This window comes from Neoarius graeffei, chromosome 21 (genome assembly GCF_027579695.1).
Source record: "Neoarius graeffei isolate fNeoGra1 chromosome 21, fNeoGra1.pri, whole genome shotgun sequence".
In the NCBI taxonomy this organism is placed as follows: domain Eukaryota; kingdom Metazoa; phylum Chordata; class Actinopteri; order Siluriformes; family Ariidae; genus Neoarius; species Neoarius graeffei.
This window is the reverse complement of record NC_083589.1, coordinates 5,452,829-5,471,580: the sequence shown is the minus strand read 5'-3', so window position 1 is coordinate 5,471,580 and position 18,752 is coordinate 5,452,829. Positions and strand designations below refer to the sequence as shown.

At 40.9% G+C, this 18,752-nt stretch overlaps 1 protein-coding gene across 3 annotated transcripts in view; it reads left to right on the top strand.

Annotated features, from left to right (window-relative positions):
* Positions 1 to 18,401, top strand: part of kdm7aa (lysine (K)-specific demethylase 7Aa) — a 30,329-nt gene extending 11,928 nt beyond the window's left edge. For 2 of the 3 annotated variants that reach the window (XM_060903814.1, XM_060903813.1), the window contains exons 6-18: positions 215 to 401; positions 539 to 701; positions 5,038 to 5,125; positions 5,268 to 5,374; positions 7,069 to 7,160; positions 7,318 to 7,416; positions 7,664 to 7,921; positions 10,852 to 10,979; positions 11,081 to 11,241; positions 12,087 to 12,154; positions 12,272 to 12,369; positions 12,610 to 12,815; positions 13,572 to 18,401. In XM_060903814.1, coding sequence (XP_060759797.1) covers positions 215 to 401; positions 539 to 701; positions 5,038 to 5,125; positions 5,268 to 5,374; positions 7,069 to 7,160; positions 7,318 to 7,416; positions 7,664 to 7,921; positions 10,852 to 10,979; positions 11,081 to 11,241; positions 12,087 to 12,154; positions 12,272 to 12,369; positions 12,610 to 12,815; positions 13,572 to 13,660 — 1,744 coding nt within the window. In that variant the 3' untranslated portion in view covers positions 13,661 to 18,401. The remainder of the gene's footprint in view (positions 1 to 214; positions 402 to 538; positions 702 to 5,037; positions 5,126 to 5,267; positions 5,375 to 7,068; positions 7,161 to 7,317; positions 7,417 to 7,663; positions 7,922 to 10,851; positions 10,980 to 11,080; positions 11,242 to 12,086; positions 12,155 to 12,271; positions 12,370 to 12,609; positions 12,816 to 13,571) is intronic. The other variant, XM_060903812.1, reaches the window with a different exon arrangement.
* Positions 18,402 to 18,752: the final 351 nt, after the last annotated feature.

Genomic DNA, 18,752 nt, shown 5'->3' with positions numbered 1-18,752 from the left:
GACCTTTGTGCTACGAATATAAATTCTATCCATGTGAAAGTGTAGCGTTACCATGACAACTGTTGTTGTAAATCACTAACTTTAGTTCAGTGGTTAAAGGTTGTACGTGTTGTATAAGATCAGATGTGATTGGCTCGATTAGTGATGTCATAAAATGAGATTTTATATAGAAGTTTAATTCAGGAGTGGATCAAAATGCTGCGTGCGTGTGTAGGATGGCTGAGCTGGTGGACGTGCCGGAAATCGCTCGTGAGATGTCGTGGGTGGAGAAGTACTGGCCGGACGACTCGATCTTTCCCAAGCCGTTTGTGCAGAAGTACTGCCTGATGGGGGTGAAGAACAGCTACACCGACTTCCACATCGACTTCGGCGGAACCTCCGTGTGGTACCACGTCCTCTGGGTAACGCGCACTCCACCCTGACCCCCTGTTCACTACGGAGTGCCTGCTCTTATTCAGTGGGTTTTGGTAACTGTAATGAAGACAGAATACCCATAATGCCCTGTGTGTGTGTGTGTGTGGTGTTTGGCCTCGTACAGGGAGAGAAGGTTTTCTACCTGATCGAGCCGACCAAGACCAACCTCGCGCTGTACGAGTCGTGGAGCTCGTCGGCCAATCAGAGCGAAGTGTTCTTCGGAGAGAGAGTGGAGAAGTGCTACAAGTGTGTGGTGAAGCAGGGCACCACCGTACTGCTCCCTACAGGTCAGACCAACTTTACACCGTTACATACCCTTTACCACAGGCGTGTGATGGCGTGTCTCGATAATGAGTGATACGGCTGGACTGATGCACTGTCCCGGGACGACATTGCGACTGCGGTTGTTTGATACAAACACATCCAAGCAAACAAGTCATACTAGCTGGTTACACGTATCTGAAATAAAGATGCAGGGTTTTTTATTATTTTTGTTTGTTTTTTTCCCCCAAATTTGGCTGAACAGCTGGCCGGCTTAAACCTCGCCTCCATTCTCTCTCCTTCCCTCACTAAACTCGCTGGACTTCCTTCCAGGAAGCTGATGTGTCCTGCTGAATCCAGTCTTGCTAATCCAGCCACTTTGGTTCTGCGTTGTAATTCTTAAAACAGTAAAACAAACAATTTCCAAAATGTTGACAAGTTTAATATAACATCTGTTTAACTTCTAACGTGAAAGTAAGGTTAATAATATAACTTAGATTACACATTTTTCAGTTTTACTCAAATTAGGGTGGTGCAAAAATGAGTACACCCCACAACAAAAACTACTACATCTAGTACTTTGTATGGCCTCCATGATTTTTAATGACGGCACCAAGTCTTCTAGGCATGGAATGAACAAGTTGGCGACATTTTGCAACATCAATCTTTTTCCATTCTTCAGCAACGACCTCTTTTAGTGACTGGATGCTGGATGGAGAGTGATGCTCAACTTGTCTCTTCAGAATTCCCCATAGGTGTTCGATTGGGTTCAGATCAGGAGACATACTCGGCCACTGAATCACTTTCACCCTGTTCTTCTTCAGAAATCCAACAGTGGCCTTAGATGTGTGTTTAGTCATGTTGGAAAAGTGCACGACGACCAAGGGCACGGAGTGATGGTAGCATCTTCTCTTTCAGTATAGAGCAATACATCTGTGAATTCATGATGCCATCAATGAAATGCAGCTCCCCGACACCAGCAGCACTCATGCAGCCCCACATAAGGACGCTGCCACCACCATGTTTCACTGTAGGCACCAGGCAGTTTTCTCTGTATTCCTCGCCATACAGTTTTGAAGCCATCAGTTCCAAAAACATTTATCTTGGTCTCATCACTCCAGAGTATCGAGTCCCAGTAGTCTTCATCTTTGTCAGCATGGGCCCTGGCAAACTCTAGGCGGGCTTTTTTGTGCCTGGGCTTTAGGAGAGGCTTCTTTTGTGGACGGCATCCATGCATGCCATTCCTCTGCAGTGTACGCCGTATTGTGTCACGGGAAATAGTCACCCCAGTTTGGCTTTCTACTTCTTTAGATAACTACAGTGAACTTGCATGCTGATTTCCTTCAACCCTTCATCAGAAGATGCTCCTGTCGAGGTGTTAACTTCCGTGGACGACCTGGACGTCTCTGTGAGATGGTTGCAGTTCCATCTTTCTTAAATTTTTGTACCACTTTGGCTACAGTATTCTGACTGATAAGTAAAGCTTTGCTGATCTTCTTGTAGCCTTCACCTTTGTGGTGTAAAGAAATTTTCTTTGGGGAATTCTGAAGAGACGAGTTGAGCATCACTCTCCATCCAGCATCCAGTCACTAAAAGAGGTCGTTGTTGAAGAATGGAAAAAGATTGATGTTGCAAAACGTCGCCAACTTGTTCATTCCATGCCTAGAAGACTTGGTGCTGTCATGAAAAATCATGGAGGCCATACAAAGTACTAGATGTAGTAGTTTTTGTTGTGGGGTGTACTCATTTTTGCACCACCCTAATTTGAGTAAAACTGAAAAATGTGTAATCTAAGTTTATATTATTAACCTTACTTTCACGTTATAAGTTAAACAGATGTTCTATTAAACTTGTCAACATTTTGGAAATTGTTTGTGTTCATTGAGATATTGTTTAAAATGCTACTTTTCAAAGGGGGTGCACTCATTTACGCTCAGCACTGTAACTAGTTACAGTGATGGAGTGTACTAGCTGAATATAAACAGTGAGCTAAAAGTAATGTATGAAATAAGACGTAGCCCTGAGGGGCCCTGATACTGAGTACAGCAGCACTGGGACGTGTGTGTGTCCATTACATAAAAATTGGAATTATATAATTATTGGAATTATTATTATAAGATGTGCACTTAGCGTAAATGACAATTGTAACATTTTGATCACGATTGTGGCATCACTCACCCACTAATTTTCCTTGTGTGTGTAGATATTCGGCCCCTCCCCTTCTGCTAAGTAGCCAAGATGGTGACCAGCAAGGGTGAGGTGCAGTGGCGGCTTGTAGTCTTTCAAACAGGGGAGGCTGGTCGGTTACGATATTTCCAGATTTTAAAAGAAAAAACACACAAATTTTGCCCATACTCTTGCCTCTGATCTGGCTGATTGTTGGCAGCGTCACAAACTGTGAAATAACAGGTTCTTTTGGCCCATTAGCCTACTGTCCAATATACATGATGGTGGTGTTGGGGGGGAGGGGTATATTTTAACATTTTATATTTTAAAATTGTGGCATGTTGTTTAAAAATTGACCTCGGCTGTGTTTTTGTTTAAAAATGTTTTCCAAATTGTAGCGGTGTTTTAATTCATATCCAGAAAAACATATATTCCAATATAATATGCTCAGCATAAACATTTTAAATAGATTCTATATTTTGGTCCATCCATGACATATTACTAAAGTAGCCTATTTACTGTTGTTGATGTGGGTCACTTGCTGTTAGCCAATTCACTTTCTCGTACCAGGAGAGCCGAAAGGAACGAGTATTATTCCCTACCTTTTTCACCAAGTCAGTTTGAGGCGTTGGTCTACCCTGCTCTTTAATTTTAATTTTTTCCTCGAAAGGAAGACTGGCAAATGGCTTCGCCAAAATTAAATCAGCAATGCTTGGCCTCCGTGCGCAGCTTTCTTGCTAGCTGACTAGCCCCCTCAAGTTCAAGTTCAGTCACTCAAATAAACGAAATTTCTGGAACTAAGATAGCAAACTTGACAACACTATATTTACACTTTATTTACAATGAAAATATATACAAACTAAAAAAGCTGGTAGAAACCGTATGTAATGAATGAAATCGAAATGTAAGCCGATCTCTTACAATACACCACAGCACTTGAGAATCCACATGGGACTGAACTGATGTTGCCAGATACTGCTGACGTTATCCAGCCCAAAATATGTTCAAAACCCGCCAAAATACACTTAAAACCGCCCAATCTGGCAACACTGTACCTGTCTATAGTTGAAACGAGCTGTCAGTCAAAGAAAATATCCGGCCACTTTCACCAATCACCAGTCTCCTCGCGGAAACTGCCATGTCCCTCCCATGTGAGGCTCGGAGTCCGTGGGCGGGTGTTTTCGCAGTATTTGTCCAATAACCGTCTTGCATTTTGAGATTGAAAAGCGCAGAGCTCCCAAATGCCATTGAAGTCCATTGAGGCTGGGAGTCCGTGAGACTCCGTGGGCGGGCATTTTCGCAGTATTTGTCCAATAATCGTCTTGCATTTTGAGACTGACAAGCACATAGCTCCCAATCCACTGAGGCTGGGCTGCATCGCGCTGTCACGAGGGGGAAAAACTCACGCACACATTAGGCGAACTGGGGAAAGTTATAAGGGAATGATTTCGCACTGTAGTTGGGTTGAGCACATGTATTTCTCTGATTCTGGATCTGAAATAGCAATGTTATAAGGTCGGCTATAACATAAGCCTAGCGCAATTCATCCTATACGATGTTCGTCATTTTTAGAGGAGGCCGAGTCTCTCTCGCTGTCTTAGAGCAATCGCCCGTGGTGAGGTGTGCAGCGTTTGCACACTCAGTATCTGGACCATTTTGAGGCCACCACCTGGGTCTCGTAGTGCACCGCATGGTGCCGTACCTGTCCGTGCGAACACACTCACGCTCAAAATAGCAAGTGTAAGTGCAGAAGTATGCGAGTTGACACACCGTGTTACTACACTTCTGCATTACCATGGCAACACGCACCACTCTATCCAGCTGTGAAGACAGATATTTTTACTCATGTAGCAAAAACGGACAAAATATTTGTCCGCGTTGTGTCTGAAACGTCCGTCGCTCCGTAGTAACTTCCTGTTTATAGAGCAGTTGTACCGAAGCAACGTCACACTCCGCCACAAGGCGAGAATAACTTCAAGTCCTGATAAGTTTCCCGGAAAAGTTTGTCACAGCGCCCCTCCCCCACTACCCCCTGCGCAATCTCGCGTTTATCAGTTCGAGTGACGTTTATTAGGTCATCGTGTCTGTCGACGTCAGGTGTGAAACTCGCCCACAGTGACAAGTGCTACACACTTTTGAGTGATGAGGGTGATAATGGAACAGAGCGGGTTCATTTATCTTTGTGTGTTTCTGCAGGTTGGATCCACGCAGTTCTCACTTCTCAGGACTGCATGGCCTTCGGAGGAAACTTCTTACACAACCTAAATATCGGCATGCAGCTCAAGTAACTTCCCATAATTCTTTATTTCTTTATTTAGTTAATGAATGAAGACCTCCGGGTTTTGGGTTTTTTTTTTTTTGCTTCCAACGCAGGATGAGTTTGTTGGGGGGGGGTTAATAAAGTGTGCTCTGTTCATTATGTTCAGGTGTTATGAGATGGAGAGGAGACTGAAAACTCCAGATCTGTTTAAGTTTCCGTATTTCGAGGCCATTAGCTGGTACGTGGCCAAGAACCTGCTGAAGACGCTGAAAGGTGAGCGATCACTGCTGCTACTACATAATAATAATAAGTGCCTTCTTACCTCCTGATCAGGGTTAATATAGTAAACTAAACCCAGCAGTGAAAAAAAACTAATTTCGTTAACTGAAATAAAAATGACAGGTCTCAAAAAACTACAACGAGCAATGCAACACAAACCAAAACGAAGCCGATTTAACCTGCGATTCGTTTCATTTTCCAGAAGGTGGCAGCAACGTAACGCTGGCTGCCGTAGAATTCCAGAGAAGAAGAACAGGAAGCTGCTGGCCTGAAAACCTCAACTAAAACCCGCAAATTCCTCAAAACAAAACTAAAATTAGATATGCACTTGTAAAACGAAACTGAAAAACAAACACATTCCCGTCATGTCATGACTCTTCTTCATCTTCATCCTGCGACCTGCTTTTTTTTTTTTTTTTTTTTTTGCACATTCCGGGTCACACCGTACAGCTTGGACTTCAAAACGACCCGTACACACACCCCTTAAATATGTCCCCTTCTCAAATTTGTATATTTTAGATTTTTTTTTTCAATTTATATACACTACCGTTCAAAAGTTTTGGGTCACCCAGACAATTTTGTGTTTTCCATGAAAAGTCACACTTTTATTTCCCACCATAAGTTGTAAAATGAATAGAAAATCTAGTCAAGACATGTTTCTGGCCATTTTGAGCATTTAATCGACCCCACAAATGTGATGCTCCAGAAACTCAATCTGCTCAAAGGAAGGTCAGTTTTATAGCTTCTCTAAAGAGCTCAACTGTTTTCAGCTGTGCTAACATGATTGTACAAGGGTTTTCTAATCATCCATTAGCCTTCTGAGGCAATGAGCAAACACATTGTACCATTAGAACACTGGAGTGAGAGTTGCTGGAAATGGGCCTCTATACACCTATGGAGATATTGCACCAAAAACCAGACATTTGCAGCTAGAATAGTCATTTAGCACATTAGCAATGTATAGAGTGGATTTCTGATTAGTTTAAAGTGATCTTCATTGAAAAGAACAGTGCTTTTCTTTCAAAAATAAGGACATTTCAAAGTGACCCCAGACTTTTGAACGGTAGTGTAGCTACTTTTTAAAAATGTTTTTATCTTAACTGTTCAAGTGCCAACCACCAAAGCAAATTCCTTTTAAGTGAGAACGGACTTGGAAATAAACTCGATTCTGAAGGACGATAGTAACTCTGACCAGTAAGCTCACAGCTCAGGGGACACGTGAGGAAAACAAGCACGTGTCGGTGAAGTCTTATTAATGATCAAATATGGGGAGATTTAAAATGACAGAACTAAAACTAACGCCTTTTCTATTTTTAGGACATTCGCGAAGATGTGATGGCTTTTTTTTAAATTATTAATTAGTTGGGTTTTTTTTTTTTTACAACCCACCACAATCCCTTCATCATCGGACAGCAAAGATTTTGGTAGCGGTATCTCGTCTCATGTTTACCTTATTCCTAAGACAATGAAAGGAGAGAGAGATTTATTTTGTTTAGAAAGATAACAGAAAAACAAATATGAACGAATCTCGACTTCATTTGCATTACAGAGAATAATAAATCAAATCTAGTGAGTAAGCCAGGCTAGTTTATTAGCTGATACGAGCTAGGACTGAAGAGAGTTGCTATGGTTACACTGTGTGTTCGTGAAGTGTGAAAGCAGCCTCATAAAACCATGTGTGTGCGCAGAGCTGCGAGAGAACAAGTGCCAGCCTCAGAAGTATCTGGTAGAAGGAGTGAAAGCTTTAATCTCTGCCCTGAAGACGTGGCTGAGGAGGGAGGTAAAACCCCTCTGTATTTATTTATATCCATCATTAACACAGATGTTCTGCTTCTGGTTCATATCTGCGCTCTGTGAGACTTATAAACAGATTAAACAGGAAGTGAACCCTAACAGTGTGTGAGCCACGTTTCCTCTGGATCTCTCCGTGTTTCTAGTTAACGGCGCCAAACAGCGAGGTTCCGGATCACATCCGGCCAAGTCTCCTGATCAAGGAGCTGAGCAGGGAGATCCGTCACCTGGAGGAGGCGCAGGAGGTACAGCACACCTCAGACGACGATGATGATTCACATTCCTACCGTGTGTAATGCACAGTGTTGGTTATATAAATGGAGACGGTAAATGACATCATACCAATAGGGGGCATGCCTTTATGTTTGGGGCGGAGTTATTCAGATGACAAGTGATGAAGATAATGAGAAGATTAAGACTGAGCATTTGAGCAGTCCGACATCGAATATATTTGTAATAATTATTTCAAATCGGATTTGTTTCGCTTCACAGGACGATCCGAGTAAACCGGTGAAATCTCAGGGAAACGCAGAAAGCCCATCCTCTCGTTCCTCGGTCGAGAGACGACGCCAGGTGCGACGAGTCGCTCGACGACTCAGAGACCATCATCGTCATCACCACCACCACCACCATCATCATCATCATCTTCAACATCAGCATCCCGAGCCCAAACTCCGATCGAACCTAGACATCCTGGAGCTGCACACTCGGGAGGTTCTGAAGAGGCTGGAGGTCGGGCCTCTGGAGGAGGTGAGATCACGTCGAAAATATTACTAATGCATGACATCACACACACACACAATGGAGGGGGGACGGTAATTATCCGTGTGATATTTGACCATTCTGAATCGAATACGATACGATTCATAAGGCAACGATTTGATAATTGATGATGCTGAATCGGATATGATATGATTCATAAGGCAATGATTCGATATTTGACGATACTGAATCGGATACAATACGATTCATAAGGCAACGATTCGATATTTGATGATACTGAATCAAATACGATATGATTCATAAGGCAACTATTCGATATTTGACGATACTGAATCGGATACAATACGATTCATAAGGCAGTGATTTGATATTTGATGATACTGAATCGGATACGATATGATTCATAAGGCAACTATTTGATATTTGATGATACTGAATCGGATACGATACGATTCATAAGGCAACGATTTGATATTTGATGATACTGAATCGGATACGATACGATTCATAAGGCAACGATTCGATATTTGACGATACTGAATCAGATACGATACGATTCATAAGGCAGTGATTCGATATTTGATGATACTGAATTGGATACGATATGATTCATAAGGCAACTATTTGATATTTGATGATACTGAATCGGATACGATACGATTCATAAGGCAACGATTCGATATTTGATGATGCTGAATCAGATACGATACGATTCATAAGGCAATGATTCGATATTTGATGATACTGAATCGGATACGATATGATTCATAAGGCAACTATTTGATATTTGATGATACTGAATCGGATACGATACGATTCATAAGGCAACGATTCGATATTTGATGATGCTGAATCAGATACGATACGATTCATAAGGCAATGATTCGATATTTGATGATACTGAATCGGATACGATATGATTCATAAGGCAACTATTTGATATTTGATGATACTGAATCGGATACGATACGATTCATAAGGCAACGATTCAATATTTGACTATACTGAATCGGATACGATACAATTCATGAGGCAACGATTTGATACTTAATACTAAATTGGATACAATACGATTCATAAGGCAACGATTCGATATTTGATACTGAATCAGATACGATTCATAAGGCAGTGATTCGATATTTGATGATACTGAATCGGATACGATATGATTCATAAGGCAACGATTCGATATTTGACTATACTGAATTGGATACGATACGATTCATAAGGCAACGATTCGATATTTGATGATACTCAGTCGGATACGATACGATTCATAAGGCAATGATTTGATACTTAATACTGAATCGGATACGATACGATTCATGAGGCAACGATTTGATACTTAATACTAAATTGGATACAATACGATTCATAAGGCAACAATTCGATATTTGATACTGAATCAGATACGATTCATAAGGCAGTGATTCGATATTTGATGATACTGAATCGGATACGATATGATTCATAAGGCAACTATTTGATATTTGATGATACTGAATCGGATACGATACGATTCATAAGGCAACGATTCGATATTTGATGATACTGAATCAGATACGATACGATTCATAAGGCAACGATTCGATATTTGACTACTGAATCGGATACGATACAATTCATCAGGCAATGATTCGATATTTGATGATACTGAATCGGATACGATACGATTCATAAGGCAACAATTCAATATTTGAGGATACTGAATCGGATACAATACGATTCATAAGGCTACGATTCGATATTTGATGATACTGAATCAATACGATTCATAAGGCAGTGATTCGATATTTGATGATACTGAATCAGATACGATATGATTCGTAAGGCAACTATTTGAAATTTGATGATACTGAATTGGATACAATACGATTCGATATTTGATGATACTGAATCAGATACGATACGATTCATAAGGCAATGATTCGATTTTTGATGATACTGAATCGGATACGATATGATTCATAAGGCAACGATTCAATATTTGACGATACTGAATCGGATACAATACGATTCATAAGGCAACGATTCGATATTTGATGATATTGAATCAATACGATTCATAAGGCAGTGATTCGATATTTGATGATACTGAATCGGATACGATATGATTCGTAAGGCAACTATTTGAAATTTGATGATACTGAATCGGATACAATACGATTCATAAGGCAACGATTCGATATTTGATGATACTGAATCAGATACGATACGATTCATAAGGCAATGATTCGATTTTTGATGATACTGAATCGGATACGATATGATTCATAAGGCAACTATTTGATATTTGATGATACTGAATCGGATACGATACGATTCATAAGGCAACGATTCGATATTTGATGATACTGAATCAGATATGATACGATTCATAAGGCAGTGATTCGATATTTGATGATACTCAGTCGGATACGATACGATTCATAAGGCAACGATTTGATACTTAATACTGAATCGGATACGATACGATTCATGAGGCAACGATTCGATATTTGATACTGAATCAGATACGATTCATAAGGCAGTGATTCGATATTTGATGATACTGAATCGGATACGATATGATTCATAAGGCAACTATTTGATATTTGATGATACTGAATCGGATACGATACGATTCATAAGGCAATGATTCGATATTTGACTACTGAATCGGATACGATACAATTCATCAGGCAATGATTCGATATTTGATGATACTGAATCGGATACGATACAATTCATAAGGCAACAATTCAATATTTGAGGATACTGAATCGGATACGATACGATTAATATCTCACACAATGGAAAAAAACCAAATTTTCCTCGATCGATGATATTGTGGTTTTTCACTTCTAGTTCAAATCAAACAGCTCTGATGTTCATGATCAAATCAAGTCCGTTATTAATGGAATTCTTTTATACTCTTCCTCTTCATTTTCATTAAATTATTTGCTTTCTTACCTCAGCAGGACTCGCACGTGAGCTCCAAGGTGAACAGGAAGTTTAAGAAAGTTGTCCAGCCATCTGCCGTGACTATTGACGGTAACCATGACAACGCACTAAGGCTGGTGCTTTGTAACGGCAGAATCGTGTGGTATGGTTTTAATATGCTGTCGTTATGTTGCATCCGAATATGCTTCTGTTACTTGTATAATTGTGTGTGTGTGTGTGTGTGTGTGTGTGTGTTGCTCATAGTGAGAGGCTGCGTGTTGTGAACAGAACTGTGAAGTCTGAGAGAGACGAGGCATCGCCATGCCAACAGCACCACGTTAGACCAGAAAAGTCATCGTCATGCCAACAGGAGAAAGTGAAAGTGGAGGCGGGGTTACAGTGCATGGGTCAGGTCACTCATCATGGTGAGTCACTTCAGCTCCCTCATTTTCAAAATGAACATCATGATCCAGGTTCAAGTTTTCCACAAAGTTCTGTTTATTCAGGATTCATATTAACACTGTGTTAGTATTTTGACTATATTAACCACTAAACACCAACATCAACCATCAAACACTGAAGTCCATGTTCACTATCAGACTGTAGCGTTCACCATCACACACTGAAATTCACCACCAAACGCCGACGTTACCGTCAAACGCTGGCGTTCGGGATCCGACGCCGACGTTACCGTCAAACGCTGGCGTTCGGTATCCGACGCCGACGTTACCGTCAAACGCTGGCGTTCGGTATCCGACGCCGACGTTACCGTCAAACGCTGGCGTTCGGTATCCGACGCCGACGTTACCGTCAAACGCTGGCGTTCGGTATCCGACGCCGACGTTACCGTCAAACGCTGGCGTTCGGTATCCGACGCCGACGTTACCGTCAAACGCTGGCGTTCGGTATCCGACGCCGACGTTACCGTCAAACGCTGGCGTTCGGTATCCGACGTTACCGTCAAACGCTGGCGTTCGGTATCCGACGTTACCGTCAAACGCTGGCGTTCGGGATCCGACGTTACCGTCAAACGCTGGCGTTCGGGATCCGACGTTACCGTCAAACGCTGGCGTTCGGGATCCGACGTTACCGTCAAACGCTGGCGTTCGGGATCCGACGTTACCGTCAAACGCTGGCGTTCGGGATCCGACGTTACCGTCAAACCCTCTATACCAGGAGCTGTAAATAAATGTAAAGAACAGACAGTACTTTGTACTAGTTTTCCCTGTGACGGATTTTGTTCTGGTTTTGACTGGGCTTGTGTGAACAGAACTCAGGATAAAGCTGACGAACCTCTCAGGGTTACAGAAGAAGGAGGAGGAGGAGGAGGAAGAGGAGGTCAGTTACATTCACAAGACTTTCTCATGGCTTATCTAATTTCTTAGAATTTATTCAAATAAAAATGGACTCTCTCTCTCTCTCTCTCTCTCTCTCTCTCTCTCTCTCTCTCAACAGAAGGATAGTTCAGATTCAGGGAGCTCTGAGGATGAAGAGGAGTGTGAGATACCTAAGATGAGAAACTCAGGGAGTCAACATCGCAAACCACTCAAAAGGTACACACACACACGCATGCACGCACGCACGTCAGTCATGTTCTTTTTCCAACTATTAAATGTCCAGGTTCACCAGACTTCAGTTCCAGACTCTGACCCCCAAACAGTAAACACACGCCGCCACTCTGCACGACCGATACAGGAGCAACACACTCGAGCATGTGTATATATCCTGTACATCGTGTCTTCATCTGGCTGAATGGGTTGTAGCTAATAAGCACTCGTGTGTTGTGTGCACAGGGAGTGTCCTTCCTCCCCCAGCAGGGTGCCAGAGGGGGGCGCTGTGACTCAGGAGACGTGGTGGAGCAGCAGTGCAGTGTGCGTCAGCAGCACCACGAGCTCAGGAGAGGAGTGTTTATACAGCGACCGTTCACTTTCTCCTGCACTCCATCCATCAAAACGACACACACACAACTCTAGTCCCATCAGCAACCAGGCCACTAAAGGTGTGTGAGAGAGAGAGAGACGCACACATCACACCCCAGCACTGTTGAATTCTGGGTTCTGATTGGTTCGAAGGTGTTGACTTATCATTCTAATTACAGGTTTATACCAATGCGCTTGTTCTAATACCTTATCGTTTCTATAGTAACAGCTCCTTTGTTCGTATGACGGATCTTTTGCATCATCTAAGGCCAGTGATAAACAGATCTTAAAGCATGTTGTATCCCATTTCAGTGTCAGCAGATTTACACACTACTGTTATAACATGTTAATGCGTAGTTTATAACTGTAAACATTAACACAGAAAATCCTTTCAGTTGGTAATATTTTCATTAAAGGAGCGGTGTGTCATGTTTAGAGGCTGTTTGGTTGTGAGGTAAACTGCAATAAAAGTACACTCTAGTGTTGTTGTTTTTTTTTCCCCCCCTCCCCACAGTTTTCTCTGTGCAGACTTGGTTATAAATCACTATTGTAGTTATATTTTGTGGAAAGGGGCGGAGTTGAGAAGCTTTGGATGTTAGCATATCTGATTTACGGGCCAGAAAACTAAAACAGAGTTCTGAAATTAAACATGTAGTGAGGGCCATTGCACAAAAATAGTGTTTGAAATCGTATGACTGTGTGTCTTCTAACATTAAAATTTACATACTGCACCTTTAAAGTTTAAGATAGCGGTTTTGCTATATCGCTTACCGCTACTCTAATGGATTTTTTTTTTATTGGAATAAATAGTGAATATAATTTGTGGTGTTTTTCAGGAAAGCGTCCGAAGAAAGGCAATGCAACGTCCAAGCAGAGGCTGGGCAAGCTGATGAAGATGAGCACACACACTCGACTGCTGTTATAACACGACAGCAACACACACACACACACACACATGTATATGTGCACACTCAGAACCCGTACCTTGCATGTTTAAGCTCCAAGGTATGTAGGAATGGCACTATGACGCTGATGCTGCATGGCGGAGATTTCACAGCACACATGCTCTGGGAAATTAAGGGACGATTTTAATAGCTAGATTTAAAAAATAATAATAATAATAAACAGCAGTGCAGGGAAATTTGTGATGGAAATAGCCAAATGTTTATGGAAGTGTTTTGGGATTCTTTTTTTTTCTTTTTTTTTTGGTAGGCAGCTTCTGTAAGTGCAGTGATCCAGTCCTGCTAACACGCCTTTGTTGACTTTGAAACGTGGTTTGTTTTTCCGGAACGGAGATTAGCATTATTGCAATACTAAACCAAAATCTATTATTTTTAGTGCTGTCAAGCGATTAAAATATTTAATCGCGATTAATGTCGCGACTGTCATAGTTAACTCGCGATTAATCGCAATTTAATCGCACATTTTTGTCACATGAAAAACCATGTAATTCTCTTATCAGCATAAAAAAGTGAATGGGCTTGCTCACCATTCGAACTACGGGGGTACTCGGGGGATCCGAGATCCCCGGAAACAGACATGAGATCCCTTGAAAACATGATTTGGGAAATGTTGGGGGGTCTCTAAAATATTGGCAAAATGATGTTTATTGACATAGCAATCGTGTGTAACGGGAAGCATTTGCATATCCGAAGTGAGCGCGCGATGGAGATCCGCGCTCTGAGACAACCGCAAGCACACACACACCCCCCAAGGGAAAAAAAAGGGACCCCCCCCAAAAAAATATCGGCATAGTTCGAACACTGGTTGTACCAATGTTGTTTTTTTTTTTTTATTGCAGAGCATAACACGTCTTGTCACAGCCACTGCAAAGTCGGGCTGGAGCCGCCGATGGGAAAACGAAACCTAAGCCGAGCACCGTGGCTCTTCGGGGGAGGGCAGAGGACTCTGGCTGTGCGGGGCGTGGCATTACAGTCTAGCTGCTATCGTTTTTCTAAGCAAAGTCTCTGTTCCAAGTTCCTGGCAGTTTCAAAAGCTTATGAAAAACCTACATCATGTCACAGAGCGTTAATCTCGCGATAAAAAAATTATCGCCGTTAAAATTGAGTCAAGTTAACGCGTTAATAACGCGACATTTTTGACAGCACTAATTATTTTACATTTGTGCTCTTATTAAATGTCCAATCATATCTGAAGAAAGTCATCCCATAGTTTCTAAATGTTAGTCTTACTCAACGTCACTGAAAATACGAACCTTAACAATCTCACTCCTGCTGTGAGCTGGAAGTGTTTATAATCAGTCGTTCTTTAATTTAATTTTTTTATTTTAAAAATCTGAAAATCTCATTCATTGTTTCGGTGAAATATCTGGATAATTAAGGTTTAATAAATAAAAATGCACTTTTCCAGTGAGGGTTTCTAGCTAATCCTGTCAGGTGCTCACGTCAGTGAGGTTCAAAGTTAGCTAGCTGAATTCGTTAGCTAGGTAGTGAGAAGCGGTCCGAATTTCCCTTTGAAATGTCAAAATTTACAGGCCAACGTTGTAATTATCGATGTTTGATTTAAATTTTCAACACTGAGGAAAAAAAAACGTCTCGGTTAAATCTGACTATAAACCATGTTTGTACGTTGAACACTTCAACTTGCAGCTTAGCATTATCAGCCAATTACGAACAAATTCGTATCTTATTAACAATTCTGAGCATCCTAACGATGACGCGTTCAGAGACGTAGGAAGGAAGAAACGGATGAGAAATTATAAAGTGTGCTCCTTTGTACGGACAGGAACGCCTCCTGACTCCAGCGCAGTCCTGTGATTACATTTCAGTGTAGCACGACTGCAACGCAGTGATGAAATGAAACGCAGCGCAACAGGAAATTACGGCCACTTCTGATCAGCGTCAGTATATAATTCTGTAACGAGCTGATTTCTGATCGATTCCACTGAAGATGTAAAACGTAAGAGCCGTGCAGTTCAGACTTTGCTTTTCAGTGTAGCACGTTGTCCTCGTGTCACAAATAAGGGGGGAAAACACAATACCGGGTCACGTTTTCAAAAAGAACGAGTGGTCACGTTTCAGTTTCAGGTTCCTGGTTTCAGTGACGTTCGAGCAGCTATAAACAGTCTTCCCCTCACCAACATCTCTCTAAATAAATAAATAAATAAATAAATAAAATAACGCAGCTTGTCATCTGATGTTACCGAAAAACTGCAACCTCCTCTGTCCTGAAAGCTGAAAGGACAGGAACGGTCCTTAAAGTGAACAAGGGCGTGTCGGAGACGGTATTGGAACACGGCCGGAGTGTTTTATCCATTCAGCCAATCACAGAGTTCTGAATCTATGTTTAGGACATTTTGTAGTCAGGTTCTCTCTCTCTCTCTCTCTCTCTCTCTCTCTCTCCTACCTCCACATGTAACCTGTAGCAGAAGTGTTTGTGTGATGTTTCTTGGGCAGCTTTCATGTGTTTTTTTTTTTTTTTTTTTATTTCTGTAAAAATCTGACTAGCGTCTCATTTCTGTCTTGTAACGTTGATCACTACCTTCTTCCTGTCCGGCTGTGGCGTAAACGCCGAGGGTCAGTGTGACGAGGACGATGCTCGGTGGAGTTCAGGGTCATTTATAATCTGTGTGAAAGTTTTTAAACTGTGCTGAAAGCAATAATTGTACAGTGTTTGATTAGATGGTTGATTGATTTAATTTTTTGTTGTTGTTTGTTTTAGTTATTTAAACAGGAGATCAGTAGCCATTGAGTATTTCGACTCTTTAATTCTGTGTGTGTTTTTGTTAATTTGTCGGAGTGATTTAGTGGTGGGTGATGCACTGTAGCAAAATTCCAAAAGTTATATCGTCGTTGCTGGGCGTTTCCCAATCATCTGGTGCTTTCTGGCTGGTGGGTTTAATCGACCGTAATCTGACAGTGATGGTCACTTGGGTAGTTCCATTTTTAAAAAAATAAATGAATAAAAACTTTTCCAGCAAGGTTTGTTTTCTAGCTGGTACGATCGCGAGGTTGAATATTATTAGCTTGCTAAATTCGACAGATAGCTAACAGTTATCATTTTCTTTGAAATGTCTTACAGTTTACAAATCAGCATTGTGGTCGAAAAGAGAACGTTTGATTTCCTGAGTTAACGTTGCAAAATGAAGAAATCAAACATTTTAGTATCTCGTTTCATAAATCATCAGTTAAATCTCGCGAAACCGTATTTGTTTACTATGTTATAAAGTATCCTCTGGCAATTACGAACAAATTACACTACTTTTTTCGTAGAGATCATATTTGTGTATAAATTTGTAGCAAAATTACAAACGCATTGATTTCACCTACACGGTTGCGTAGCAGACGTTACCCAGTTCGTGACTGTGATTAGTTCGAATCTGTACCAGTTATTTCTCTAGAAAAGAGTGAGTCAAGAGCAACTCCGTTCATTTTTATTGGATTATGTAGCAGCTCTGTGTTAACTAGCATGAGCCTTGCCTAGCTAACTTGTGTAACTAGCTAGCGATTTGTATTAATTGTGGAATTCGGTAGTGTTACAAATGTGGGTTTGGGCGTCGATATAAGTTTACCGTGACCACGACGCACTAACGAATAAACACTACTGATTCCTGAGCAGGTTTTATTTTACAGCAGTGAGGGGAAAAATACAATTTTATGTCGAATTTCCGCAACAAGAAAAAATGAAAACATCAAAGCTGATTAATACTTTATTTAAATGTATTTCTTCAGAGGATCATTGGGATGGAGTTCGTAGGTAAAGTTGAACTTTTTTGACCGTCTCGTAAGAGCAAGAGGAAAAGGAAAAGGTTTTAAATTAAAGAAGTTAAGAAAAACGATGCACATGGGTATTTGTAGCAAAACAGGAACAAGTGTTTTGTTTTTTTAACAAATACATGGGAAAGAATTACTAATTAATAGAGAACAAGAACAAAGTATTTTAAAAAAAAAAGCTAAAGTTGAAGCTCGACCCTGTTGTTTGACAGTCAGACATGAACATGGTAATTAATTCCCCCATGTTGATGTTAGATGAGTGTTGTGCATGATTTGGGAAACGCCCACTTGTTTTTATTCTTCCTTCATCATATTTACATGAATAAATCTGTCTAAATAAATCTTGTGTGACTTGTTAAAACCCCCACTGTAAATCCAGAGTGAGGCAATGAAGCACAATGTTTGTTTTTGTGACACTGCTGATGTGGACAGACTCTGTATTTGCCTGTAGGGTGACGTGAGCATGTTTAAAGCTCAGGGAGGATGGCTATGATGATGATGATGATGATAATGACTGTGTGTTCATCCTGCTTCACTTTTGCGTGAGTGTGTTTGTGAAATGTGTTTCCTGTAATGTCTTTATTGGCTGTTAACTTATTAATTTCTAAGCGATGAGGAATGATTTGTGCTTCCTGCTCCCCTCCTGGGTGTGGATTTATTTTTTTTTTCCCCTTTCTCATACATTTCCTGTAAATATTTGAATTGAATATTTGTTCGCTTCTCTTTTTGGTAATTGGATGATGATGATGATGATGATGATGATTCATTTGTACTAGATTGTGTAGTAATGATGAGTGATTCAGATTGTGTGTGTTTTTAATCTGACGAGCTGGAGAAGAATTTAATCCAGAGCTGAGATGAAAAGTTAAAGCTGGTGACTTTTCACATGCGATGAATGAAAGAAATAAAGGAAAAAGAGCCACTCGGAAAGAATCATGAAAATGGACGTGTCGTTTGCGAATGAGTCGACTCTTTGAGGTGAGTCGACTCACCTGTCTAAAGAGAAGTGATTTTGTTGAATATTCATCTGTTTGTCTTTCTTTTGATGCAGTTACACACACACGGCAACTGACTGATGTGCACAAGTGAATCCTCACTAGCATCATTTGATACAGGATAACGATTCAGAATCAGTTCTAGTCAAAATAAGATGAGTCATGGGTGAGTTATAAATGTATAAATAGATTTCATATGCAGTGTACAGTGTGTTTACTTTTAATCAGAAGATTTAATCAAGAAATATTTTGCATGGATTAAAGCAAAAAAAAATTTATTTGACTGAAA